The sequence below is a fragment of the Harpia harpyja genome, chromosome 1 (genome assembly GCF_026419915.1).
Source record: "Harpia harpyja isolate bHarHar1 chromosome 1, bHarHar1 primary haplotype, whole genome shotgun sequence".
Classification (NCBI taxonomy): Eukaryota; Metazoa; Chordata; class Aves; order Accipitriformes; family Accipitridae; genus Harpia; species Harpia harpyja.
The window spans coordinates 6,634,465-6,661,749 of record NC_068940.1 but is presented as its reverse complement, the minus strand read 5'-3'; the positions used below and the strand labels follow the sequence as shown (position 1 = coordinate 6,661,749).

Genomic DNA, 27,285 nt, shown 5'->3' with positions numbered 1-27,285 from the left:
GCCACCGCTGCCGCCACCTCCTCCTCCTCCTCCTCCTCCTCCTCCTCCTCCCCGCGGCGGTCAGCGCCAGCCACCCGCCCCCTCCAGCAGCGCCACCGCCCCCCCTGCCCCGCCGCCATTGGCCGGCACCGCGTTCCAGGGGGGGACGCGGCGCTCTGATTGGCTGAAGCGCGGCACCGCGGCGCCCCCCCCCCCCCGCTCCCCGCGCTTCGTTCTCCTTGCCCCGCCGCGGCGCCGCCCGCCGCGCCCCGCCCGCGCCCCGCGCTATATAGCGGGCGGCGCGGCCAGCGGCGCCGGCAGAGGCGGCCGCGGTTGTAGCGGAGCAGCCGGCAAGAGAGAGGGCTTAATTTTTTTTTTTGTTTTTTTGGGGGTTTTTTTTTTTTTGGCGGTGCCACTGTTGTCGGCGCGGCCCTACGAGCACCTCTCGTTACATCCCCGGGGGTGGGAGGGGGGCTGCCGGTAACGCCAGCGAGGCTGCGGCCGTGCCCCTCTCCCGTTGCGGTGCGGGCGGGTGCGTGCGCGGCTGCCCGAGGTCGCGGGAGGCGGCAGCGGTGGTGGAGAGGGAGGTCTCCCTCCCTCCTTGCGGCACCATGAAAGCCGTGAGTCCCGTCCGGCACCCCAGCCGCAAGGCGCAGCCCGGCGTGGCGGGCGGCGGACACCCGGCCCTGCGGTGCCTGGCCGAGCACAGCGGCTGCAAGGGGGGCCCGCCGTCGGGCGAGGAGCCGGCGGCCCTCTGCCTGCAGTGCGATATGAATGACTGTTACAGCCGGCTGAGGAAGCTGGTGCCCACCATCCCGCCCAACAAGAGGGTCAGCAAAGTGGAGATCCTGCAGCATGTCATCGACTACATCCTCGACCTGCAGCTGGCTCTGGAGACGCACCCGGCGCTGCTCCGGCAGCAGCAGCAGCAGCAGCCGCCCGCCCTGCACCCGGGCAGCTGTCCCGCGGGCACCCCCAGGACCCCGCTGACGGCCCTCAACACTGACCCGGTAAGAGGTGCGTGCCACGCCAGCCCCGCAGTTCGGGCTGCGGAGCGGGGAGGAGGGCAGCGGCGTGGACACAGACACACACACACCCCCCCCCCCCCGGTGCTCGGCCGCGGGGCCGCAGCCCCCGGAGGGGACGGGGCGGACGGGCGTAGAAACACCCCGGCGGTGCTCGGTGGGGTGCCTGCATCCCCTCGGTGCAGGCAGGCACCCGCACGGTGTTTACCGTGTAATTACAGCCTCTCGAGGGAGTAGCTGTAATCGGCGTGTTTGCACACACGGGAGCCAGACGCGGTGCTCCTGCGCTTCCCAGCCCTCCACGGAGCGTAGCGAGTATGAGCGGGTTGGGGGGGGGGGGGGGGCTGTGCACATTTAACGCCCTCGGCGCAGCGTGCTTGGGGGTGTACAGTGCCCTGTACGCCGAGGGTGGTGGGTGGGATGTGGGGAGAGGGGAATCTCCGCGTCCTTTCCCCCCCACCTCTTAACTTGCCGCGTTTCGTTGCCGCGCAGGCTGGCTCTGTTAACAAGCCGGGGGACAGCATCCTCTGCCGCTGACCGCCGCTCCCCAGGTGAGTGCCGGGAGTCCGGGGGGGGGGGAACGACGGGGCGGGGGGGGGGGGGGGGGCGCAGCCCTCCGGGGCTCAGCGCCCAGGCTCGGCGGGGCCGCACCGCCTCCCGCCGGGAAGCCTGCCGAAGGCGGGGAGGGGGGGGGCGGCTGGGACCTGAGCCCGGCGAGGAGTATTTGCAGGAGGCTTTGGGGTTTTCTTTTTAATTACCGGGTGGTTATTTTCTTTTCTTTAATTACCGGGTGTTGGGTTTTTTTGTTGTTGTTTTGTTTTTTTTTTTCTCCCCCCCAACACCCCCCCGCCCCCCCCCTCCCCGAAGCGCTTCTGGCTGCGGCGTGCAGCTGCGCATCCCTCCGCCTGGCCCAGCCTGGGAGCTGCGGTTGTTGTTTGACCTGGTTTGTTTTGGGTTGTTGATCAAGCATGTCTTGTGTTTTGTTGGTGGCGCCAGTCGGTCTGGAGCGGAGCGGTTCACACACCCCCTCTATTCATTCCTCTCCCACAGGTGTGCGGCGGCGCCGCGCAGAGGCACCGCGGGGGGCGGGCGGGGGGGGGGGGGGGACGGGACGGGACTGGGGAGACGGGACCCGGCCCCACCGCACCGGAGGAAGGAGCCAGCCAACCCCCCCCCACGCCCCCCCCCCGAGCGGTTCCCACGCTTCATCCCGGCAGAGCCAGCCTTTTCACCGCTTTGCACGTCCGTAGCGGCCCCCCCCCCCGTTCCCGTTCCCGTTCCCGTTCCCCCCCCCCCGGCCCGGCCCGTCTCTTCGCTTCCGACCAGATGTGAGCGGTGCGTCCCGCGGGGGCAGGAGGTGGTCGGACTCGAGCAGCAAAAAGTTGCGACTCTGCCCCGGGATAGAGGACCGAGCCTAAACCAGCCTTTAGAAGCGTTATAACTCTTTAAGGGACCGAGCAGCTGAATCTTGAAGCTTTACTAATCTACCAGAGCATTTGTAGATATATTTCACATCTATTGTTTAAAATAGATGGATTTTATTGGGGCCCAGGGAGCTTTCTTCTCCCTGCAGGAATGTTACATATTGTATAGATAAATGAGTGACATTTCATACTGTGTATATATAGAGATGTTCTATAAGTGTGAGAAAAGTATATGCTTTAATAGACTACTGTAATTATAAAATATTTTTAATTAAATATTTTTTTGTAAATATTATAAAGGTGTGTATGTTTTTTTTAAATCTGTGGGAATATCTAGAAAACCACAGCTCAAGTACGGAGCTGCTAATATGGAAATACCTTGAATGTTTAGGGCTTTTTTTTTTTTGTCCCCAAATGTCCTTTAGACTCAGAAGTTACAGCTATAGCTAATGGTCCTGCATGATTGCATGAGATGTCTAATTGCAAATAAACTTGTTTGGAGTCCATACAAACGTGTTTTCCTCAATCTAGACTTAAAATGTTTGTAAGTGTATTATACATTTTGAGACTACACTTTTGTCATTTAGGCACAGGGGTTTTTAGTGCATTCTATAAAAGTAGCAGTAAGATGTAGTGTTTTTTACTGAGAATAGAAAAACAAATTCTATCTAGTTTTTGCATTATGGGGGCAATGCTTTAGATCTTTAATCAGCTTTTTCTTAAAATCTGCTGTTGCATCAGATGAAGAAATTTGTTCTGGAACTTCATTTAGCACCAAAAGGTTTTATTGCAAACTTAAAGAGTTCCTACAGCCTATTAATTGCTTAAGAAGTGAAAAGAGTTCTCTGCTTGCAACCAAAGGGCAAACCATTAACAAAAGCAGTTGCTGTTTCCTTCGTCCAAAGAGTATTAATACTGAACTGCAGAAAGGCACATGGGCAAAGTCATTACGATCGGTGATGTAAATTCATCTGAAAATGAACTTAAGTAGACCAAAAATCGGATAACTGCGTCAAGATTATTTTTCTAGTACAAAATGACTTACATTTCACTGCAGCTATGTTACAGTTAAAATCCTGTTTAATCTCTGTGATGTGTAACTACTACATGTGAACATTAAACTAGATTTACCTGTCTTTAACTGTGATTCTTCAGCTTTTTTCTTCAATCCTCTGAATTTGCACATTCTCTTCACTTTTTTTTGTACGTAACCATTTGATGGGTGAATTAATTTTACAGGCTTTTATCCAGTTGAGCCTTATAGACTGTGAACTCATGTCCAGGCTGAGTGAAAGATGCTCATCTTGTGTGATCAGTAGCCTGCGCATTAGCGAAACGGGGTTTTCAGAGTGGGAGAATTAAGTAGGATTTAATTGGGTGCTTTGTAAATAGCTAGCCAACTGTGTGTGTAACATGGTCTGTGTGACTAAAAAAGAGGATTTGTTTCAGATTATACAAGTGTCAAAAGTACTATAACCCAAGGGATGGCTTCTATTAAGTTAAATATTTATAAGGAAATTAACTACTGGGGTCATTAGCTATTGACTACAGTGATAATGTCAACAAGATGAACATTTTCTTAATCAAAATAATTGTGTAAAGAGCAAATAAAAAGTGGCTAACACATCTGCAAACATAAGGCCTTCTCTCACTGCACATGCATTGAAGGCAGGGGCATTTCAGAGGCTGAGCCCTGACCCGAGGGATGGGGGGAGTGGGTCCCTGCGTTGTTTTCCCCCCAGCTCGGCTGTTACAACAATAGTTGTTTAATGAGCAAAATACGTGTTCTGGTAAAATTAAGTCATGAACCTCTCATCCTGTGTCTCCAACTAATTCAATGACACTAAGAATGCTATCAGTCGGATTTTTTACTGCAGTTTGGGAATTCTTACATTGTATTTAAAAAAAAAGAAAAGCAACATTTTTCCAAAGGAATGGTTTAAATTTATGTTTGTTTTCTTTGTTTATCCTATTAATATTTGTAGTCCTTAGCTTACTTTAGCTTGTATAACTCAGCTTATTTTGTATACAGGTTTTCAGTAACACTAGTTCTCAATACCCTCATTTGTTTCTTTCCACTGTTGCCAAATTACAGTATTCTGTTACACAGAAGAGGAAGCAAGCAAAGGTGCAGTCTTAAAACACAAAACTACCTTGTAGAGTTTCTGCATATCAAAGCTGGTGAATCCTGGGGGAGCTGATAAATCACTGACCTACTCTTCGAGGGAGAGCGTACCAAGTCCTGGATTGTTTCAGGTCGGGGCAATCTCCTGTTGAGTTCAGCGGCTTGAGGATTTGGTTTTCCTTTAAAAAACTGCTGCGGTGCAACAAGTTAGGACCTTTAGAAAATGAAGTCTTATTAAAGAGCTGTGAAAATCTTTCCTGTTATATAGTATTCTTGACAAACGTGAAAGCCTGCATATAACACTCAAAAAAGCTTTTATCAGAGTATAGTAGATGCTGGTCTTGATTTATTCCTTACACTATGTGTCAAACTGTAAGCAAAGAATATCTGGCTTCCTAATGGCTGGAATCTGTACGGTCTTAAATACAGCCGTACTTATTTTTGTTTTTCAAAGATTTTAGTGTCTTTCATCGTATTTTAATCCCGTATCTTGTTTAAATCATGTTCTCCATATAGCAAAAGGCATAAATGTTTGAACAAAGGCAAATTAAAAGGACTCTTTCTTCTAATGCCTTGGATTTTCTCTTAGTCACAAAAGCATTCCTTAAAAGGAGCTTTTTGATTGCGTGATGAGAGTTGTGGTGAGGCTGCCAGATTAGGAATTAGGATACCAAATTCTGTTCCCAGCTCTGCTACTGAGGCTCTTTTGTGACCTTGAGCAAGTCACCGGCTGTCAAACAAACTTCAAGTTTTCCGCTTGTAATGTGCCGGTGCCAACATGTACTCATCTTTATAGAAGCAGGGAGATGAAACAGGCAAAATGCATTCATGGTTTTTACTTCGTCTTATGGGGATTAAGTTTTGTGTAAGAATGGAAGCACAGGAAAAGCTGGGGTGATTATCTGGAAAGCCTAAGGAGGAGCCGATTGGGAAATACCTTGCTAGCAGAAGCTGCAAGGAACCTCTTGATTGGGACACCGAAATTGTAAAGGACTAGAAAATGGTCTGGAGGCGGAACAGACGAGGGACCTAGGTCTCTCCCGTCCCTAACTCGTATGCTGTCTGCAGAGCGCAGCGGTGAATACTGCTAACGCTGCGTGTCCCTTTTGGTGAGCTGCGGTGCGGAGGTCCCAGTCCTTGCAGATGTTGAGATTCCCCTCCGAAATTTCCAAATGATAGGAAGTGTGCTTTCCACGTAAAAGCCAACTGCCAGTTCTTGCGGTGATAGCTACATTTTCCCCACTGTTTCACACCGGAATGGTATTTATTTTCACTTTCTAAACCCTGTAGTGTTGCTTTTAGGCAGTTGTCGCATTTCCAGCCACAAGCGAAGCGGTCAGAAGGAATGCCATAGCTGTCCTCCTGGTTGTTCTGAGAGTTAATGAATAAACCATGTATAGGATAAACAGGTTTATGCAAATGCAGAGCAGCACTTTACTATTATTTGTATTTTCAATGCTTTTGTAGCTGCAGAAGTCACATTTTTCTAAAACCTTAGCAGTTGGAAAGAAGAAACCACTGTACAAGCAATACAAGTAATTGTTGTAGATGCAACGCAATTCACTGGCTTCTCCAATAGTAAGGCTTGCAATACTAAATAGCGTGCTTCCAAAACAGTATTGAAAACGCTTTGCTCTCCAGTCCCAGAACATGTGATCTGAAAACACAGGCTAAATATATTCCCCCCATACAACTGCTTGCTCTCTTGCATTAGAAAATCCATCCTTTACTCTTTACTGCTGTGTAAGACAAAACTTGCACGCTGTGCCTACCAGGAGAGCCTGCTTTCCCAAATGCCCAAAGCAGGCACGCACACACCAGCCCTTCGAGCACATCTGAGCTGAGCTGGGGACCCGGCACCCCGGGGCTGCGCAGCCCTCGGCTGCCGGCCGAACGCCAGCATCGCGTGGACCAGAGCCGGTCTCTCGGCCACCGCGTCCTGGCCATGCCTCCTTGACAAAAAACCCTTTTCCCCTTCATGGCCTGGAAAAAATGTTTGCAGGGGTCAGGCTATGGCGTAGACTGCTGTGCGATCAGAGCAGCGTGGACTGGAGGGGGGATTTTCTAAGTTGGCATCCCTCCTGCTCAGCAAAACATCTGCTGAAAGAGAGCCGTGTCGCCCACAGAGCATCGGGGAAGGAGCAGTGCAAGCCCTGCTGAGCGCTGCGCTCGGGCACAAGCACAAAGCTGAAGTCACGGCAAAGACGCCGGTGAGCGATGGGCCTGGCTGCCGGGCAATCTAAGCATTGCAAGGCAATGTTTCCCCCCGTTTTGCCCCTCTTGAAAGTACGCGAGGGGAGGCGAGACCGTTTGCAACCAGCGCTCAGCTGCTCTGACGCAGTTGAGGACCTGTAAGAATAGCCGTAAAAAGCACGTCCCTGTACGCCAAGGTGAGAACAGTGCCGGTGGGCTGCGGTACCCCGGCTGTCCCCCACCACGCTCAGAGGGACACGGGCAGGGAAAGCGGAACGCTCTTCCGGCAGCTTATTTCAAAGTAGAGGACACGGCGGTGGCTGGAACGAATTAGTCCCCATTTGTCATTTCTTGGCCTGTCGGGAGAAGAGCTGGCGCCCAGGACTTTGGCACAGAGAGGCAGGAGCAGCCCCTCCGCAAGAGCCCTGGGCGTGCAGCCCTCCCCGCGCCAAGTGCGACGGCAGTGCTGAGCGGGATGCGGGGCAGGGCAGCTTGGGCTTTTCTTCCTTTGATGGGCATGGAACACACTTTGACATGATACGAGGGTTGGTTTTTATTTTCTCCCCCCCCCCCCCCCTTTTTTTTTTCTTTTCTGTTTTAACCTTCTTTTAGCCTTGGGTTTGCTTGCCTTTTTTTTTTTTCCAAAGATAATGTGTTTATCAACTGACAGGATACACTCGTTTCTGGTAAAAGAAGCACTTCGACAATTTTCGCAACATGTATAATTTACTTAAGGACCATAATGGCTTCTTCTGAGCCGTGTGTCATGTAAATAAATATTCCAACGATTTTTAACATGCATATTATGTACTCCATAGATCAATGGCTCCTTTGAAGCTGTTATAGTTTACCCTGTAAGTTCCTATTCAGACATTTTTTAATATGTATTATTTATTCAACAGGCTATCTCTTCATTCAGAGATGCCAGTGTCTATATTTGTAGCAGTCTAACATCTATATCTCGTTTAGAATATTTCAAAATTAATATTGCTCAGCCCTTTCAGCAGGTTGAAAAGATCCCCGTGAAAACGTGGAAACAGGAAAGAGTAGTCCAAATGAAAGAGATTGTTAAATGCATCCATTTCGGGTCAGGTTTTTAAGACTCCTTCCTCTTCTCCTCTCCCTTCTCCGCCAGCCCTGGAAACACGCAGGGCCCCAAATGGGTTATGTGTGTGGGCTGCAGTGCACGTGAGGAATCCTCGGGAGGGTTTGGGAGGGGAGCAGAGCCTGTCCTCAGAGGGGCAGGAGGACAGGGTGCCACGGGCCAAGCATTTTCCTTTGACTTTGGCTGCGTCTGTCCGGAGACTGGGGGATCCCTCCAGGAGCATCGCGATGGTGGGGAAGCAACGGTGCAAAATGACATTGCCTTCTCCAGATTTAATGAGGAAGGAGTTTCGTGGTCCATGTACAGGACAGGCTCACCAGGTAAGCAGGAACTAATATAGCAGCACTGGTTTGTGAGCTGCCCCGAGGCTTCAAGTGCCAACAGGGTTTGGGGGATTTTTCTGGGGTGCAGCTCTGGGGGCTCCGTGCCAGGCGGTGAGCACGGCCGGGGGCAGGTGTGAAGGTGCAGGGCACATGGAAGTGAAGGCATGCACACAGATAACTTCATGCCTCTGCAGCTATTAGCCAGGGCAAAGCCTTTTCTATTCCCAGAGGGTGGGGGAGCATGCAGAAGTTATATCCCCACCTCAGTAGAAAGCTGCAAGGGGAACCCGTCGAGCTCTCAGGCGCTCGCAGGAATAGCCCACGAGATAAGAGGGCCTGCGACCTCGGTGCAGGCTAATGAAGGAGGAGAACCTGGGCTGAGAAAGATAAAGTTCCTATTTAAATGCAGACGTCTGCAACAATAGAGGTGGAAACATAAAAAATTGCTATCAAAGTCATTTGCTTGTAGGATGAAGGCTTTTGTCTCACCTTGTTTAAACAGTCCCACTTGTGCGTTTAGTTTACTTGTGTTAATATCCTCCAGAGGCTTCATCATTTGCTATTGATGAGCATACAAAAAAAAAAAAAAAAAGGGAAAATGTTGCTGTCCATGCAATTAATTCTCCTTCCAAGTGCTTAAAATTCAGCATGTCCCTTCAGTTCCAAAGGTGCTAGATCTTCAAAACCAGCAAGCTGCTCACAGTCATCTGGGAAACCCCAAGTTGTTTTGGAGCACATAAAAACATTCAGTGCTGATAAATACCCACACTGTGTTTTGCATCTTCATAATTTGGGATTCCATTTACTCGACATATGCAATAAATAAAACAATAAATAAAATATGCTCCCAGCCTCAAGGACATTTCTCTACATAAGTTGCAACCCGGTATACAAACTTTCCAAACCAGCTGGCGCTACGCATCTACCACACTTCCTATTCTAAATGCAGAGACGCCTTCTTACAGCTGACTACAAACAAAGCTGTTTAAACCGTAATGGAAACAGCTATTGATAAGGCTTCTAATAAGAATACAAAGCAATAGAAATAGAGCACTGCTTTAGCTGGAAAACAGGCAAATTGTTCTCGTTAGCCCTTTTTGGTGAAAAATGCTTCTACCTAAAGCGTTGGAAACTCCAGTGACTCAGCTCTTGATCAAATGCCCACCGAAGTCTTTCCATCACCTTCAGCAGATGTCGAATGGCAAATTCACATGAATGAATGGGTACATTTAGGGCTCTGCAGTGCTCTGCATGGACAAAATCCTGTTATGCCTCGTCCAGGCCTCAGTTGGGAGCTAGGTTTTACCTTTTTTTACCAATTTACTCCAGACCTACACTGTTGTCACTGGCGTAAGAAGTTGGGCACAGCCTTCCACCAAGCAGAACAGCATCAGAGCTTGCAGCTTTTAACTTTCCCCTATTCTAAAACCACAACAACTCTCCACGTGAAGAGTTACATGCAACTCAATAGCAGCAGCAGCTCCGGCAGGGCTAAACTGGAAACTAAACTAAAGGAAATAAATCGTGAGGCCAAATCTGTCCCCAGCTTGGCTTTGGACTTGGTCTCCTGTTCATCTCAGTGGGTTTGGGATTAGGGCCTGGCATAAACACCTGGAGAGTTATAAAATCCTCTTTCCTGTCGCAAGATGGGTTTTGAGTTGAGTTTGGCCATGAATTTGGCCTTGAGTTTAGTGGGTACGGCAGGGTCGGATGCTCACTGCCATCGATTGCTGGGGGCACTTATATTGTGTTTGGCTTGAACGCTAAATATAAACAGAGATATCATTCTGTGTTTGCTTGGATTCATTGAAATATTAAAACAAATGCTTGTGTCTGTGTTGCAGGGCAAGGTCTTCTTTATTTTGCTGGGGCAATAGCCATATTGAAACAAACCGTATTTTGTTTTCTTTCAGACAGGTGTGATGGCACACCTGCGGAGCTCAGGCTTGAATAGCAACTCGTAACCTTTTGTGGGTAAGGTGGGGGGCAAATCCTGCTTAACAAGGATGTCAAACTGATCTTTGTTCCCTTCTCCCGACCAAGTATCTGTGGCAACAAACTGGAGACAGGTAAACAATCGGCTTCTGCTACCGCAAGCTTTCCATTTACAGTTCACCAGGAGCTCTTATTATATGAAAGGAAAGGGTGGATGTGGTGTCAACACAAGGTAATAGTAATATTATTTGAACAGGTGTGTGGGGTGTTGCTAAAGTGAGAGAACGGGCGAGCGGTAGGGAGCAGTTAGTACAGGGCTGTGCATGTAATAACCAGAGCTCACCCGCGTTTATTATCATAACAATCATGTGCAGTGATAGGTTTCACAATGAGCTGGTCTGATTTACCTGGTGCATTAAACCAGTTTTGTCGTTTCTCGCTTTCTAACTCCCTGCTGGAAAAGAGCCCGAGAAAATACGCATGCTAAAAATTTGGTGAGCAGACCCACTGTGCACACAGCTACAGATAGATAACCCACCAGGCCACAATTATCCCCCAGACTCCGCTCCTCCACAGACAACTTTGCTGCTGACTTACATCGGTGGAAGAGAGAAAGCAGATTAAGTATCTCAGGACTGCATTACAAAGGGATGGCAGGTTTGCGGCGAGCGTTAAGGCACCTTGGAACAGGGAGAGTCGAGTACCTCCGCAGTTTTGTCTGTACATCTATTCTCTGTAATGCAGTTAATTTTAATAATATATTTCCAGTCTATGATGTGTGTTATATTGATATGTATCTATGATTCGAATGTGTATTCATCTACGTGTGTATAGAGTTGGATGGATATCCTTTCAGCAAGAAAACTGTATGCCACAATAGAGAATGGAAACAGTAAAAATAATCTTTTGGATTCTCCTTTTAAAAGGCTGAATGGAATCACATTAGAAAGGATTAATGCAGTAGGTACATACCTTGCTGAAATTTGCATGTTTCCGTTGTGGGAAAGGGGGAAACAAAGGGAAAAATCATACCCTGATATGCTCTCGGAGTAGAGATATCTGCTATGATTCACTGAAGACAGCTACAGAGGTTACAAAACAGAAATTGAGATGATATAAATTATGTGAGGGTGTTCTAGACAATTAGACAACTCGTTGGTCCATTTACAACGCTGCTCGTAGCTTTATATCAAATCTGATAAAAGAGTGGCAAATTGTAAGCAAGGAAATTTTGCACTCTCTCCTGTCCTTAAGCCCTACTTCGGTTAGTGAGATCTTAATGCGTATCCTGAGTATTTTAATAAGAAACTATTGCATGCCACTGCTTTGTGCAAACAGTAGTTGTATTATTACAGGGGATGAATTAATCTTCCAGGCGTCCATTTGTGTTACTCAGATCAGGCAGGGTTTATTTGCAAAGGGCTGACCCCGCTTCCTGGCAGGTTTGCTTAGAGATGCCGTGCCAGATTCCCTCCAGCCGATGCGAAAGGGTTCGGCTGGCACATCTCGGGGACCGCGGGGACAGCCACATGGCAGGGGCTGCCACCCGAGGGAAAGCAGGGCGAGCGGCTGTTCAACAGGCTCCTTCAGGGATTCTTCAGTGGGTATTTAGGGTGGGTAGGAAGCAAGTATCCTCAAGCATGGGTCTGCATCCTTCTGGTAAGGCAGATTTAGCCCGAGATCACAGAAGAAACCTTTATTTCAAGCAGCTTGCTCCTTCTTAAGCAGAATTGCTGCAACTTCAACATTTCGCCTGTGCAGGTTTCATTAAGTAAATGCTTAATAGCAGGGTGGCTGTCATCTTAGGACAAATATTTTAGAAATCCCTTGTTAGTCATATCAGGTATGCGTCTTCAATACTGCAACATCTGTTATTTGTTAGATGCAAACAGAGAAGGAAAATGGGTATTTGCCCTGTCCTGGGCTCTTCAGTGATTCAGGCAGCCTGGCTGAACGTGGCAGAGACAGTGTTGACGGTACGGTTATTTCAGGAGGGTAACATTGCACCAAATGTTGGGTAGGGGGTAAACAAGAAAGTGTTGTATTATGCTTGGGTGCCCTCTAATTTTTTTATGATCCAGCATGTACTTTAAATATATCTTGTTCCTTAGAATTTCCTTATAAATGTATATGCTGTGCTGCTGTACAAGCAGAGCAAACATTGGATGGATGCGTCGCAAGCAGACTGTAAGTCGTGGTCAGCTGAAAGGAGCATGCTTTTGATCACAGAGGTCCAGGCTTCTGGATTAAAATAAGCATTTTGATCTTTCTTTGCGTGCTCGATTATTTCATGCTAGAAGACACATATTTGGGGGTTACATCACAAAACTCTTACTCCTCGGTTTGGATTGGCTTTGCCAGTTTTTAAGCAGATACTTAAGTAATCAAAAATAACAGCCTAGGCATAGTTTGAAGAATTTCGTTGAATCAGGACTTTAATGAGAGAGCAGTGGATTCTTTAATTACCTCAGACACAGTTTAACACTTCATTCATACATGGTATTTACCCGTGATGCATCAGTCTATTATTATTTGGCTATCGCAGTGCAAAAGTTGGTGACAAAGTCGTTGCGGTGTGCTGCAGAGACAGCATTACGGCTGCACGACAGACCACGCAAAAATTCCTTGAACATAGATGGGATGTATTCATTAATATCATCGATTAATTAAGAGCTTGAGGGGTTTTTTTTGGTAAATATAAAGCCCTAGGAACATAGCGTTTCTTCCATTAGACGTAATTTTTCAGAACACCGATGTGTGTATTTTGTGAGTAGTGATTTTCACTTGCTGACATTCTTCTACACGCCTGGGAGTCGTCCCCTTCTTTTCAAGCAGCCTAAGTAAAATGCTGCCCTCTCTTGAATTTCAGGGCGCAGTACACCTCCCGGCCGAGGGAGCATCCTGAGAGATGCTGGAGACTCCTGCGGGGCTGGTGAATGACGAGAAAGGCAGCACCGTATTTTCTACTATTAAATACAGTTAGGAGAGTTGTTCCGAAGAATGCAAATTCTCTAAAATATAGATTAGCTCCTCTTTCTTTCGAAAAATTGGAAAACGAGCAAAGTGCCTTACTTTGTTATGGAAATATCTTAGCCAGGGAAATTACATTGTCTCCAGTGCCTGAACAGAGGGGACACCAAGTCCTGAAATTCTTTGGACTACTTTAAATGAGTCTTCGCTCAATGTGCAATAATTTCTTTGACTATTTGAGTTGCGAGTTTTGCTGAATGCCCATCTGGGTCTTCTGGTCGGAGGAAAACTTTTTTTTCTGATAGGCCTCCTCTGAAGGAAAGAGGATGTGACTGGCTGCTGCTGGTCCTCTGCACCAGAAAAGAAACATTTAGGGTTACTCTAGTGTATAGTAATCCCCAAAGTTTGCCTGTTGGTATGGGACCACTCATGTGGTGGCTATAGAAACCAACATGTCTCTGCCTTGAGCAGCTTAGTCGGGCAGTGTGTCTCCAGCCGGAGGGGGGGAGGATGTTTCTCCGGCTGTTTTTCCTCTTCACTGGCAAACAGCTGCATGGATAGGGCATGCATCTTCCTTCAAAGAGGGAATATAATGGAGACCTTGTGGGAAAAGCTATGCTGGAGTAGCTACCGCCTCTCTTTCTTCAATAGGGGCATTAAAAAAAATGCGCTCTCTTTCTCCCATACACACCCCTGCTTAACACCTCTTTCTGCTGGAGGCAAGGGGTGACAAGGACACATCATGTGTCGGGGGGGCTGCCTATGAGGAGTCATACAGAAAATGAGCATCCCTAGGAGGGAGGGCACGCGGTTTTTGTTCAGTAGTAGTCCACAAGATGCCAGCGCATGTGAGAACCGGGTCTCCTGAATATCAGATACTGCATGAGAGGAATGTGAAGGGGGTCATGCATCGGGGAAGAGAAGAAGAAAAACATGCATGCGAGCTAAACCCATATAGCCTTTTTCTTCCCTGTTATTATTTAACACTTTTTTTTCTGAACATACAGCTCCCCGCCAAGCCCTCTTACAGTTCTCAGAAGCTAAAGGACAGGTAGGCAGCAAGGAGCAATATGCAGGCAAAATGATCAGGCTAACAATAGCTGTGCATCTTGTTAGTTACATGATTTGTGCGAAAGGGCATGCTGCTTCATATTTATCTCATTTTTCTGCACCTACAGATTTTTTTTGACACAGAAGTGAGGGTGATTAATCCCGAATACCAGCTGAAACAGGATAAACAGAAGGGGACTGGGCATGTATATGTCACTGGTACTGTATACTATCTCATATATATTAAATATGAGACAAAGTAATAAAAATAAACAATACAGTATTGTGTCAGTTGCAACTCAGACAGTAACAAAATATTGCCACATTTTTTCTTACAAAGCTGGCTGTGTGGTGGCTGGAAAGACCCCTAAAGCATATAAAGCTCTTATCTTCATACATTTCCCTAAAGAATAATAGATCAGTCGGTGCTCTGATGCTGTTTTAATAATGTACAATTTACAATTCATTTGGTTACCAAGCACTCACAGTATATAATTAATTTCACAGACCCTTTCTACACATTCGCATGGTTTACGACGGTACAGAGGGGAGGTGGGGAAACAGTGTCCCCGCCACTGTCATAGGAAAGTGCCTGGCTGGCGTGTCCCCTGGCCGCTGTACGGGTGACGGGGCTCAATTCCCCCTTTCTTTCTGCCCCCAGCTCCCGCCTGCCTTTCCCATTCCCCTGCAGGAACACTTCCACGGGGGATGTTGCCCCGGGGATGAGCCCAGCTCAGCCCGCAGTGCCCCGGTAGCACTGCGCCAGAGCTGCCCCATCCCTCCGGGATGCCGTGGGTGTGTGGTCCACCCCGCCAGCTCTGAGATATGCTGCAAGGGCTGGAGCAAAAGCTAAGGTGAGCCAAAAGGGATGTCTCAAGGCCAAAAGGCAGGTGACGAGCCTTCAGTGCCTCTCACCGATGCCCCTCTTCGCTCTCGCAGCCGGGGACGGAGGAGTCTGGCAAGAATACAGGTATTGCTTCGGTTAGGAGCGACTGCCCATCTGAGGCTGTCGACGCATGAGCCCAAGCCTAATATCATTTCACAGAATCAAGGCATGAAAACTGGAAGGAAAGACTCCAGAAGCCAGCATAATACACATTGTTGGGGGTTTTATTTCCACATTCCCGTTATTTTTCCCTTTATGGGGAATCTGTACAGTTGCCTGAGAGACTTAAATAATTAACTCTATTTGCAATGAATGGAGCTGGAGCTGCAGTTCTGTGATGTCTTGCACATCAAAGCAATTTTTTTCAAACCTACGTTTACCTCTTTGATAAAGACAACACCGGGAGGAATTCAGAGACTACAGAGAACCTGCAGGTCTGTGCATCCACCCAGAGCTTGCTTTGACAGCAGTGTATGAATTGCTATTCAAGTGCTGGTTTTGTTTCCATTATCAAATAAACAGGGGTTTCCTTTTCTGAATTTCCCAAATGTTCTTTTCCTTTTTGAAGTTCTCAATTCCTATACACGTACAGTGTATGTATACACATATACGGATACTCATGTATATGTGTACAAATATATACATAGATACATGCATATGACCATATAAGCCCGAGGGTTGAGGTCCCAGTTTGTGAAGGTTCAGCACACAATCCTGGATATAAGCACACAAGTACTCACACTGAAGCACAGCTTAAAGCTAGGCTTGCTAACTTTCTACAACTAGAGATGCAGTTTCTTTCTTTTTTCCTAGATGTTTAAAAGCTGTGAAAGGTACCATTTTCTTCTGGGGACTAAAGAATATTGTAAGTCAGAGCAGTAAATGTTTGATTAACCCCTACAGGGGCCTGTGTGATTTTCACAAGGCATTAAATGTAAGAGGTACATCTTCTCTTGCGCTGCCTCTGCAGCTGGCTATTCAATCTTCTGGCGTTCAGCCTATTGATTGGGTTTCCTGATCTCTTACTTGAACAAAGATGCGGTGAGGCAGAGGCCGTGAAATACTGCTTTCGCATCTTGTTTCCATATAGGATTTGGCAGCCAATTTGCCAACATATTGAAGACCTGCAGCTCTTCTATTTTACATCCATAGAAACCTGACTCTTCTGTGAATCAGGGCATATCTATAAACATAAGCGTAACCAAAAATTATGATTAAGGACATCATGTATGTATTTGTAAAAACAACAGCAACAACTGTTGTTATTATCAATTATTCTTATTTGCAACATAATCATAATTAAAAGCTTGAGTGGTTCATGTACTGCAAGGTTCGCTTCACAACAGGGCTCAAAATCTCTCCCCCCGCAGTCAGGTTTACAGGGGCTTTAAAGCAATGCCTGTGCTGCATGGGAGGGCTGATGGACTCCCGACCCCCCAGGAGAGCGCTGGCCTCTCTTCTGCTCGAGAGAAAGCACTCAGGAAAACCTGATGCAAACTCTCCCTAAGATGTGGGAAGTAGTGAACCTGAAAAACTTTCCTTTTAACCTTTGAATATCAAAGGGTCAAAATCTAGCCTTCAATCCAGGTGAATTTTGCCTATGGTCAAGGAATAAATGAAGGTCTGTGTAATTATCTAGTATCTGCTTTTCTACCTGTCTCATTTCTCTCCCATACAATATTCCTCTTAGCATCATTTCTCTTTTCAGTTAAAAAATATTTTGTTTTGATTTAATGTTGCTCAAGAAATGAATACAACCGTGTTTGTAAAATTCTCACAGGCACCAACCTGATTGCAAGGCAAAACTCTCTACTTTGAATTTCCAGGTCTGCGTCTATCAAAGGAAAAAAAAAAAAAAAAGCATAGCATTGCTAGGAAGTATTATTTGCTTTATTGCAGCATTTTTTTCAACAGTGAAATCAAACAAAGATTTCTCAGATGTGACAGTAAAGTTGACAATATTTAAACCCACAATGGCTTAACAGCATTGCAGAAAAGATAGCATTTACCAGAAATATATAGAAAGATATTTTAAGATTTGATTACCTATTATTTTTTTCTCTGACAAAAAATTAATTATCTGGTAATCAAATCCAAACAACAGCTAAACCAAATCTCTTTCTTTTATGATCGCTGGGGGATGAAAGAGTCTCTTCTTGTTTCTTAGTCCATATTGAATACGAGGTGGAAATGAGACGGCCTTTGCGGTGGAGAACTCAGGGGCCCAGGCTGGTGTCCACATCATCCCTAGTTAGTCCTGTTGGACGCCTTCCCTCGGATTCACTCCTTGTGAACCCACAGGGATTATTGACAGTAGAAGGTTAAATGTGCTTTGATGTGGAGGCCAGCTGGCACAAGATGGCCCTCATCCATTCTCCTAATCCTCCTTCCCTCCCCAAATGCCTGTTGGGAACGGTCCCTGGCCGGTGTTAACACCTGAGCTGTGTCCAGGGATGGCTGGGGAGAGTCGTACTTGACCCAAGCCAGAACCATGCTAGGGACCACTCTAACAATTTAACAATCTGGAAAATTGAGCTCGAGCACCTGGGGACGTTCCCTGGTGCTGTTTCCTTGACTATCTGCACGTGGCCACGCAGAGCAAACCGATTCGATAAAATATCTATACGATGACACTTTCAGTGCAGGGTTGCACGCTGAAATGCACAAGAGCAGACATTTTCAACAAGCCAGCCAAAACATTACGTTGAAGTTCTGCACGTCAACTAATAAGTGTCGTGATCGATTTTAAAAGAGAGCCTAAAATTTGCCAGAAAGGCAGTCAGATCCCCAAGTTGAAGGGAAGTCAAAATAACACTTAAGTGGCTTATTCATGAAAAGCTACCACTTGACTTTCCACAGTGAACTTGCCAACGTAAGGCTTCATGGAAGGAATGCAAAACAACCAGGCGAAGCTCAAAGAAAAAAGTGTATTTTTCGTCAAGGACAAAATAATCACACCATCTCGAGATGTGACAGGCCAACTTACATAGCTTTGATTTTACCAGCATAACTACCTGGCACTTTCTGTGATCAAGATGCCCACAGCTGTAATCTAATGTGATCTGGAGCTTATTCACTGATCACAGCTGTGTAATTTCAGGTAACATGCTTCCCTTGTTTAGTTTTGTTTAACATTGTTAAATATATAGTCAGACCATCTGCACAGTATTTTTTTAAATTGGAAATTACAACCATAACTTCCTTTTTATATATCAATAAACTAAATAGCAAAATTTCAAAGGGATCCTTCTCTACCAAACACTGAAGCAGAATGTTTGTCCCACGCCACACCATTGCCTAATTGCACACTAATTGGACAAACGTGATTAAATATTTCAAGATCTTTACTAATTGCCTCTATTTTAGCTTTAAAATTTGCTTGCCACCAACAAATTTAATGACACTGGTGTCTAGTCATCAGCAAAAAGCCCAAGAGTTGCTCTTTAAAATGTACCTAGTCAGAATATTTACTGATTGTGCATTGTTGTTTCCAATGTAGCTTAATTAGAAATCCAATCAGTTCTCTAAGTCTAATTATACTTGATTTGTAGATTCAGACTATGATACATAATGAAGCTAAGCAGCTAACAGTAAACGTGCTTGAAATGTAACAATAAGAGAAATATTTTTAATGCATGCCTTGTTATCATTTTAGAAACTCCAAGTAATATATGAGATCAAACACAAAGGGAAATACAGAGATTTATGACTCAATAGATTTTAAAAAAAGCCCATGTTTTATCCTGCAGCAATATAACTGGTGTATGTTTAGTGTTTAAAAATATTTCCTTTGTTTGTTTACTTATTTGTTTGGACAAAATAGCAGCATATATTTTGCGGATACTTTGATGTCTGTACTTGGTTGCACGTATCTTACAACAGTTATTTTTGCCCTATATTTTAAATGGCATTATGCATTGGAAGCTGGGTTAGAGGTAGTTACTAAGGCAGCAGTTCCCTTTAGCTGAGTCCCTACATCTTCAATGCACCCTTAATTTACTCTTCTCTGTGAGAAATATCCTTTAGGGGCCAAGGGCCAGATGTTTCTTTTTATTCCATGCTGTGCAGGGAAACACATCTGCTCTGCTATTATTTTTCACCTCAGTCCTATAGTCTGAACGTTGCAGCTGCATCCTTACACCCGTGTTGTAGGATCAAACTAATAGCGTGTCACTTTTTGTAGGCAAGGCATTGCCTACCATGTCCTTTTATTAGTTTTTTTGTGTAGTAGCAAACATTTTTATCACGCTTAAGTAATGAGCAGCACAAACATCTTCTAAAGAACAGGCAAAACTTGGAGCAAGCAGAGGAGGAAGAGGAAAGAAGTCTGTCAGCAAGTCACCCCAAGACCCACGGTTGCTTCCTTGCATTTCCAAGAGAGAAATCAACAGGCAGCCACACTTTTCCATTTAGTAAACCACAGAGTTGCCCAGGGGTTTTTCAGAAATCAGGCTTTTTCATTGCTACCTCTCTAGCTTGGTGGCTTTTAACATCATCTTCTGCAGACTTCTTGGGGTCCACTTGTTGCTCCTAAAGGGTTCACTAAAGGAGACAAAGCTTGCTGTTTGGGAACTTCAGTTTGCTGGAGAAGACACTCTTTCTCCACTAGGAAGTTTTTATGAGTCTACAGATTAGAAACAGTCAAAAACCAGCCAGGTTATCTCATATGGAAAAAACACTTTCTAACCCTGTGACGGAAAGCATTACGATCCCAGGCTCCTTGTGAGGAGAAGGAGCAAGGTAGGTAGCAACCAGCTTCAGCAGAGTTAGGGCAGGATCTTCTGGAGGCTGCAGCACAAGGAAATTCAGGCATCTGGACCCTTCCCTTTTAAGAGGGGACTCCGAGGGGCTTTATGCAGCTCAGGATTTTCTCTCCTTGCCTTTGTTATTCTAAATCTCTTCTTAAATCAAAACCTAGTCTTTTGCTGCAAAGAAAAAGCATAACCAACTGGCGAGCGTTTGTGTGCGGCCTACAGAAGACAAATGTTGAGAGCTCACCCTGCTAATTGCTGCAGCTCTAGAAGAAGCTAATGAATAAAGCAGTTCATGAATAAAAGCTGTTCCCCAACTTGTGGCAACACCGCTGAGAATACGAAGGATGGGGAAAGGGAGGAAGGGAAGCCAAGAGGGCAAAAATAAGGAAGTAAACAACGAAGTTAACGTTAACTGCTGCTCAGTAAGAAATGCAGTGCATAAAGTAAGCCGTCACTGAGGAAAAAAAAAAAAAAAATTCTTGGTGAAGCCGTATGACTTAGCTATGGGCGATGCAATCATGCTACCACATGGTATCATGGTTTTAAACATTTAGGATGCCACCCCAATGGGATAAGCCACCACCAGGCAGATCCTGACTCACTAGAAGCTTGGTCAGCTGTGGAGCCATGAGCTGGCTGGAGGGACAGCCCAGTCTCCCCCATGGTCCCCCAGCTCTGGTCCCAGTGGCCTGACCACGCTACGCTGATGGTCTGCCACTGGTTTTGGGGTTCTTTGTCAGGAAATACATCGAATGGCTTTGCTTGACAGCATGACCTGTTGCATACAGCGTGAAAGGAGCCGGTGGGTGATGTTGACTTTCATGCTGGCTTCCCCCCCAGCCTCGCCGGCACCGGGGTACGGCCTCGGTGCTTTCTGCCCAAAAGCCAATACTCACCAGCTTCCCAGAGCACTTGAGCTCTGTCGATGAAGAGCACTGAACAGCAGCTGGCTATTATTTTCAGGCTTCCAGCATGATATTTTGTACCACATACAATGAGATAAATTTTGATTTTTTTTTTTTTCCAGTAACCACTACGACAGTGTTCTTTAAAGAATAAAAACTGTGAAGTGGAGTTGTTATTAAGAACTTGGCCCTGCTTTAACAGCAATGTGTGAAATATTTTTCTATGTTGCTCTACTTATTTTATTGAGTCCAGGGGTGGGGTTCCCCCTCCCCTCTCTTTTCTTCTCTGCCCTTAAAATTGACAGCAGCAAGGACAAAATTTTTAAAAAAACAGCGAAATAAAATATTTCAGACACAACCCCCACACTAACCAGTGTTCAATATTTTATCTTTCTTTACTTTTTTTTTCCATCTGTGTGCAATCAGCCTTGAAAATTTCCTTTGCCTTCAATTCTTTTAACTTTGATGGTATTCAGATTGCAGGCTCTGCCTTGGCCCCTCATGCCACACAGTCTTCTATTTATATTATTAAAATGCAGCACTTGCTTTTTCATTTTACGCTGTTTACAGGGTATTGCTTTTATTGATTAATGTCTCAGACTCAAGTAAAATGCTAATCACACAGGGAAAAAATTGCAAAAAACTCAATACGCTGATCTGTGGTGCTTGGCATTGGAAGTAGCTCACTAACTTAGCTCTGATTTAAGCTTCAGATTGGCAGCAGCTCCACCCCACTAATGCAGTAGCTGAAAACCTGGACCTCTTTGGCCAAGGTGCACAATGTGTTCCCAGTTGTGCTCACGTCATGGGGCACGTGGGTCCTAGAGAAGAAAGACTAGAAAAATTGCATATTTAACTTAATTTGCCTGGGACTATGATTTTCAGACTCATTTATATTTATCTATTTTCTGCCAAAATGGTGGCTGCCACATACTCCTTCCTTAGGACAAGCCTGACATAAGTGTGTGTGTTCTGGCAGCCGTGACAATAAATAGCAAGCTGGCTTGGAAAAACAAATGAAACCCAGAAATACAAGCCTGAAGAAACAGCAGATCACTCTCTGCTCATGCAACACCAGCAGGTGACTGGACTCTGCCGTGTTGCTTCTGCAACGCCAACTGCCGAGTGTGTGGGAAGGAGCACGACAGGCTCAAGGTCTCTCAGCACCAAGAGCAAGACTGAATTTTGTTGCATCAAAGGGGAGGCTGCCCCAAGGAGAGCAGGCTTTTGACTACCGTTTCTGGGAGGAGCTCTTCCACATCCCCTTCTCCCCTTCCTAAGCAACAACACCAGCAGCAAGACCATCTTTGGCACCCAAGCAAATCACAGGCAAAGAAAAGGAAAATGTGAGCAAGAGCTGCCCCTTGCCCACTGTCAGCTGGGGAAACAGTGAGTACTACAGCCTCCATCTCACAAAGATGCGTTTCTGCACACACCTGTATTTTCCTCACGTGCAGCCTGCAAGAAGCTGGCAGGACCGACTGTGCGAAGTGCTGATGTGTCTGTCTCTGCAGGTTCAGGACCCGTGTGATTAAGGCCCCAATTATGATAAGCTCTCAAATGTATTTTAAATCTGTCCCTCTCCTCAGGATGTGCTTAGACCAGGTGCTTAACTGGGAATGGATGCTTAAATTATATTCACTCCAGTGGGACATAAGCAAGAGCTTCAACTCAAATGTGGGTGTACGTCCTAACTTAAACAGTGATGCTTTCCTGAAGCAGGACGTAAACTGTGACCCACATGAACAGTGTAACACATTTCATCATCAAAAAACCTTCTTGATGGTGCGGTGTGATTGTGAGCCGTTTTTCTCTGCTTGAAACCTTTATATGTAACTTTTATATCCTGTAGAAACAAAGCTAAGATGACTTTAGAAAGTGTTCAGAGCCTGGAAGAGGTTAATTGATGCTTTTATTTTTCTCCAAACCAGAAAGCTTTCTTTTTTAAAAAAGCTATTTTATACTTTTCCCATTATACTCTCTTTTTTTCCCTCTTTTCCTCTTAATAATAAGGTCTGGCCCTCTTTAACATGCAACAAGAGCCTAATGAGCCATGCAGGCTTCTGTAATTTCTTCACTGTTGAAAATGCCTGACACTAATCTATGCTATTTATACTAATAAGAGGTGCATCAGCTGATACTTGGTGGAATGAAAACATTTAAAATATACTTTATTGAATTGCAGGTAGCGATTTCTCACAGTTTACTCTGCTGTGGAAATAAAAGCCCTACAAGTATCACAGAGCTGTATGTATTGCACAGCACACACAGCTGAAAAAAAATCTGATGCCCAATGATATATTAACTTTATATTTTATGTAAATATGTCAAAGAGATACTGCAGGAAAATCATATCCTCCATTTTTTTCTGCGCACTGTGTTTACAGTTTACATTAAAAATGAAGTGCTGACCTAAAATACGAGGTCACATTTTATACTAAGTGGACATTAATTAATGCTAAACTGCAGGAGAACTCGTCAGGAGTTTATGCTTTACATATGTATGCATACCACAACAATTCAGCATGATTAATGATGTTCCAGTGAATAGCCAGGATTTACATGTGGAAAAACTAATTCCAGTTGCAGAAGTGCTGGTGTAGCTACGAGAGATGAAGGACGTAAGTGAGGCAAGGTTCGTCGGGAGAGGTGGTATCTCTTATTAGAGCAGCAGATGCAGCTGGAAAAAGCAGACAAGCTTTTTGGGCACACAATCTTTTTCTCAGGTTTGAAGCAAAGGCTGCAAAATGGCTTTCCACGTCAGGCCTGAAGAAAGGCTCTGTGTCTGAATCTTTTTCCAGTTAAATCAGTCAATCTAATAAAAAACACTCCCTTTCCTTTCAAATCTCTCTTTATACACGTATTTTAGAAAGGCAGAAAGTATTATCATCTCTTCTTCAAAGATGCTGAAAAGACAAGCTGGGATGGACTGGGCTGAAACCGAGACGTGCTGGCTGCCCGGGTGAGAGGGGGGCAGCTTCCTTCCTCTGCCTGCTCTGCTGCCTGCTACGTGAAGGCAAAAACATCCAAGAGAGGGGACCGCAATGATTCACATTTCTGAAGATGTGCCCCAGGCACATAGTTACCCTGTGGTTTTGGAAATATAAATTCATACCTCCAATTTAATAGGAAATACAAGCACACACTGCGGTATCCTATTTAAGTGTCCTCCTATCTGCCAAGTGTGGGAAATAGAGCTGGCGACTCCCCAGAGGCTGCAAACTCCCTCTTTTCGAGAAAGAAGGAATAAAGGAGGGGAATAGCAGGCCTGGGAGAAAGGATATGGCACAAAAATCCCTGCACCGCCCAGTCCCGGCATATGGCGAAGTGGTGTGTGGCCAGTGGCCCTTTGCAGCATACGGATCAGGTGGTCCAGCTGCGGGGGATGCCATAAGGTGGTCTTCAGCCAGATTGAGAAACTAGGTGGGAGATTTTCTCATCTGAGCAGGATGTGACCCTTTAACGATACTGGTGTCAAGGTGCCCCCCCCATTTGAGCAAGCCCTGCCTAGAGGTCACCTCTCCCGGGCATGCTGAAGTCTTCCAAGTTTCTTTGTTTGCCAACGTGTCTACCTCTGTCAAGCGAGGTGTGAAGAGGCATCCCAACACCGATGTCAAGGACACGTCACAAGACACATGTCCTGACTGTGACAGAAGTGAAGAAAAATCATCATTATATTGAATAAGACCTCTGGCATCTCCAGGCCAGGTTTCCTTTCCAACAGCACCTGGAGATTTACTGGAAGCTGTGTGAAGCACCGTAGCGGATAGCTGCAAGATCTACTGCTGAAATATCTTTCTGAGCACTAATGTAGCAGTGTCACTCAAAGCAGAAGTGTAGATGTCCTTCAGGATTATCCTTCCACCTCAGGCGAGAGCCCTGTGGATGTTCTCAATTTCCACCCACAGGACAAGGCCTCGGTCAGGTCTTGTACATCCTTCCTTCAGAGACGTCCTGGGGAAGGGAACTCCAAGAATTTGTTACGCAGTAGGGAAAAAAAAAGGCCTATCTCTATCCTTCGTAATCATAGGGTCTTTTTACAAAACCAAGCATACTCATGTTTGCAATTTATGGACAAGTGTTAACAACAGCACTTCTTTTCATCTTTGTTGTTCTGTGAACATGCCCTCCTCTTGTGCTCATTTTCTCTATAAGGTAACCATCATAACCATGGTAATCATCTTCCTCTGGAAAACTCCAGGTGCACTTTTTTTTAAAAAGTAAATATTTTAAGTACATATTTTCAATAATTTTAAAATATAAAATTATATTTTTATGCATCTTCCAGTCCAGAGGAAGGGTGGCGGTGTCCAGGGGAGTCCAAAAAACCACAGTTATATCGTAAGGTCTGCATTATTGTTTCTTTTTGTCCTTTGCACTTCACACCTTGAGCACAGATTTGCACTGCCCCCGTTCCTCAGCCTGTCCCCAAAAGAGCAGTCAGATCTCTTTTGTTGCTTACCGAGGCTAATTTAGAACCCAGCAACGCACACGAGTAGTACAAATACTTCTTTTAAAGTATATTGTTTTGCATTTGTTAAAATTGGATTTTGTGTGCCACTGACCTGTCTGTTTACCCCGTCCCCTCTGAAATTGCCCACTGTCTCCCTAGTCTAGATGGTAGCCACTAATTTCTCACTTGCTGCTTTCTCCATCACCGCCACTCTGGCTGTCTGTATACCCTAGGTCGTGCCTAAGAGACCAGCCATGGTCCAAGGTCCTCTTTGCTGCCAATGCAGTATGAAGGGCAACGAAGCTGGTGAAGGGCCTGGAGCACAAGTCTTATGAGGAGCGGCTGAGGGAGCTGGGGTTGTTTAGTCTGGAGAAAAGGAGGCTGAGGGGAGACCTTATTGCTCTCTACAACTACCTGAGAGGTGGTTGTGGTGAGGTGGGTGCTGGTCTCTTCTGTCAGGTGGCTGGAGATAGGACGAGATGAAATGGCCTCAAGTTGCACCAGGGGAGATTTAGATTGGATATTAGGAAAAATTTCTTTACTGAAGGCGTTGTCAGGCATTGGAACAGGCTGCCTAGGGAAGTGGTGGAGTCACCATCCCTGGAGGTGTTCAAAAAACGCGTAGATGTGGTACTTCAGGACATGGTTTAGTGGGCATGGTGGTGTTGGGTTGACTGTTGGACTTGATGATCTTAGAGGTCTTTTCCAAACTTATGATTTGATTTGATTTGATTTGAATACGCAGCAAGAAGACAACCCTTGCCCTGCATGCTTGTATTCCTCGGCCATAGCTACGTGGCCAGGGTCCCCCGTGCCCAGGCCACAGGCGAGGCGGCAGCCATGGGGAAGGGCTGGGCACCTTTGCCGGCAGCGCTGGCGCACGGGGGCCAAGCTGGAAGCAGGCTCGTGGCTGCCCGCACCTGACCTGCGGGCCCTCCACAGCAGACAAAAGGATAATAACAAATGCAGGCGAGCAGCCTAGCAGGCAGGAAATTCAGCTCACCGCTCGCCATAGTGCTCCAAATTGCTGATGTTTTCCACTCGGTACATTCCCTTAAATATTCAGTGAAGGTCATGGTAATCTGTGTTGTAATGATCCCTCTCCTATCGCTCGCTTTTCCTGACGTTGCTGTAGCAATCCTGCTACTTCACCGGCGCTGAGAAAATGGTTCTGTAGCCCCTCTTTCCTCCCTCGAATCCAGAGAAATGCCCTTTGATTTATCCTCTCAGCGTTTGTAGCGCCGGGGGCAGATTGAATTGTGGGCTGTCTGGATCTGTAACTCATCCCCTGGACAATTACTGGACATACACGTCCCAGCACCGCTCTCCTCTTAACCTTCACCAGCCTAAGTGTGTTAACTCCCCAAAGATTATCAGGCTGTCTGAAGGTGTGATTGAAATGAGCTTGGCTCCTCTTGAGAAGCCGGTGCTCTAACCTACTAAATCACTGGCTCTAATCTTGAGCACTTAAGCAAAAACAAACAAAATAATCTTCCAGGAAACACTAATAGCACAATGTCAATACTCACATCATGTGTGTCAACTGCCCTATTAATTATTATCATTACCTGCCTTCATAAATTGAATGCAACTGCACTGTGGGAAACCAGCATTAATTGGGAAAAAGCCTACAGAAGCACCTTTGCGTATTTGTGTGTTTTTCCTCTCTCCCTGCACGCACATACAACACAAAATGTACCCGTTCACCTATGCTACCTTGCATGCATGTATGTAGACACACATATATTTTGTACACACATGTATACACTCCGTGCAACCTACTAATTTAGTTGAATATGGCACACAGAGGTACGCACCTTCTTCCCGAGCAGCTTATTTTGCAAATGTTGCTCTATATTCTTAGCCTGTTGTTGAAATATGTGCAGACATAGACTCCGCGAGGATACGTCTTATGCCCTGCGTCTCGACATTTTCCGACAGATGTTGGCTAATGCGGTTGTAGAAGGTTCACTGTGGATGCAGTGAGCCCAATAAATCTTCCTCTTAAATGCAGACACTCCACCATCCCAGCATCTTATACCTATAATACATTTTAATTACTTGGCTATTCAAATTATACTAAATTAGATCTGCACGGAGCTGCATCACAGATTTCTCAATTTACATTTAATCCACGGCAAACAAAATAAAAAAAAAA

The 27,285-nt window shown here is 45.8% G+C and overlaps 1 protein-coding gene across 4 annotated transcripts; it reads left to right on the top strand.

Annotated features, from left to right (window-relative positions):
• The first annotated feature begins 383 nt into the window (after nucleotides 1–383).
• Nucleotides 384–4,806, top strand: ID4 (inhibitor of DNA binding 4). Of its 4 annotated transcripts, none has more exons than XM_052806398.1 (3): nucleotides 384–989; nucleotides 1,497–1,555; nucleotides 4,524–4,806. In XM_052806398.1, exons 1-2 carry the CDS (start codon nucleotides 591–593, stop codon nucleotides 1,539–1,541), a joined length of 444 nt encoding a protein of 147 aa, XP_052662358.1. In that variant the 5' UTR covers nucleotides 384–590; the 3' UTR covers nucleotides 1,542–1,555; nucleotides 4,524–4,806. The 4 variants fall into 4 exon arrangements, with proteins under 4 accessions (XP_052662358.1, XP_052662516.1, XP_052662279.1 ...); XM_052806556.1 differs by having other exon boundaries at nucleotides 384–996; XM_052806319.1 differs by lacking the exon at nucleotides 4,524–4,806 and adding an exon at nucleotides 2,055–3,569.
• Nucleotides 4,807–27,285: the final 22,479 nt, after the last annotated feature.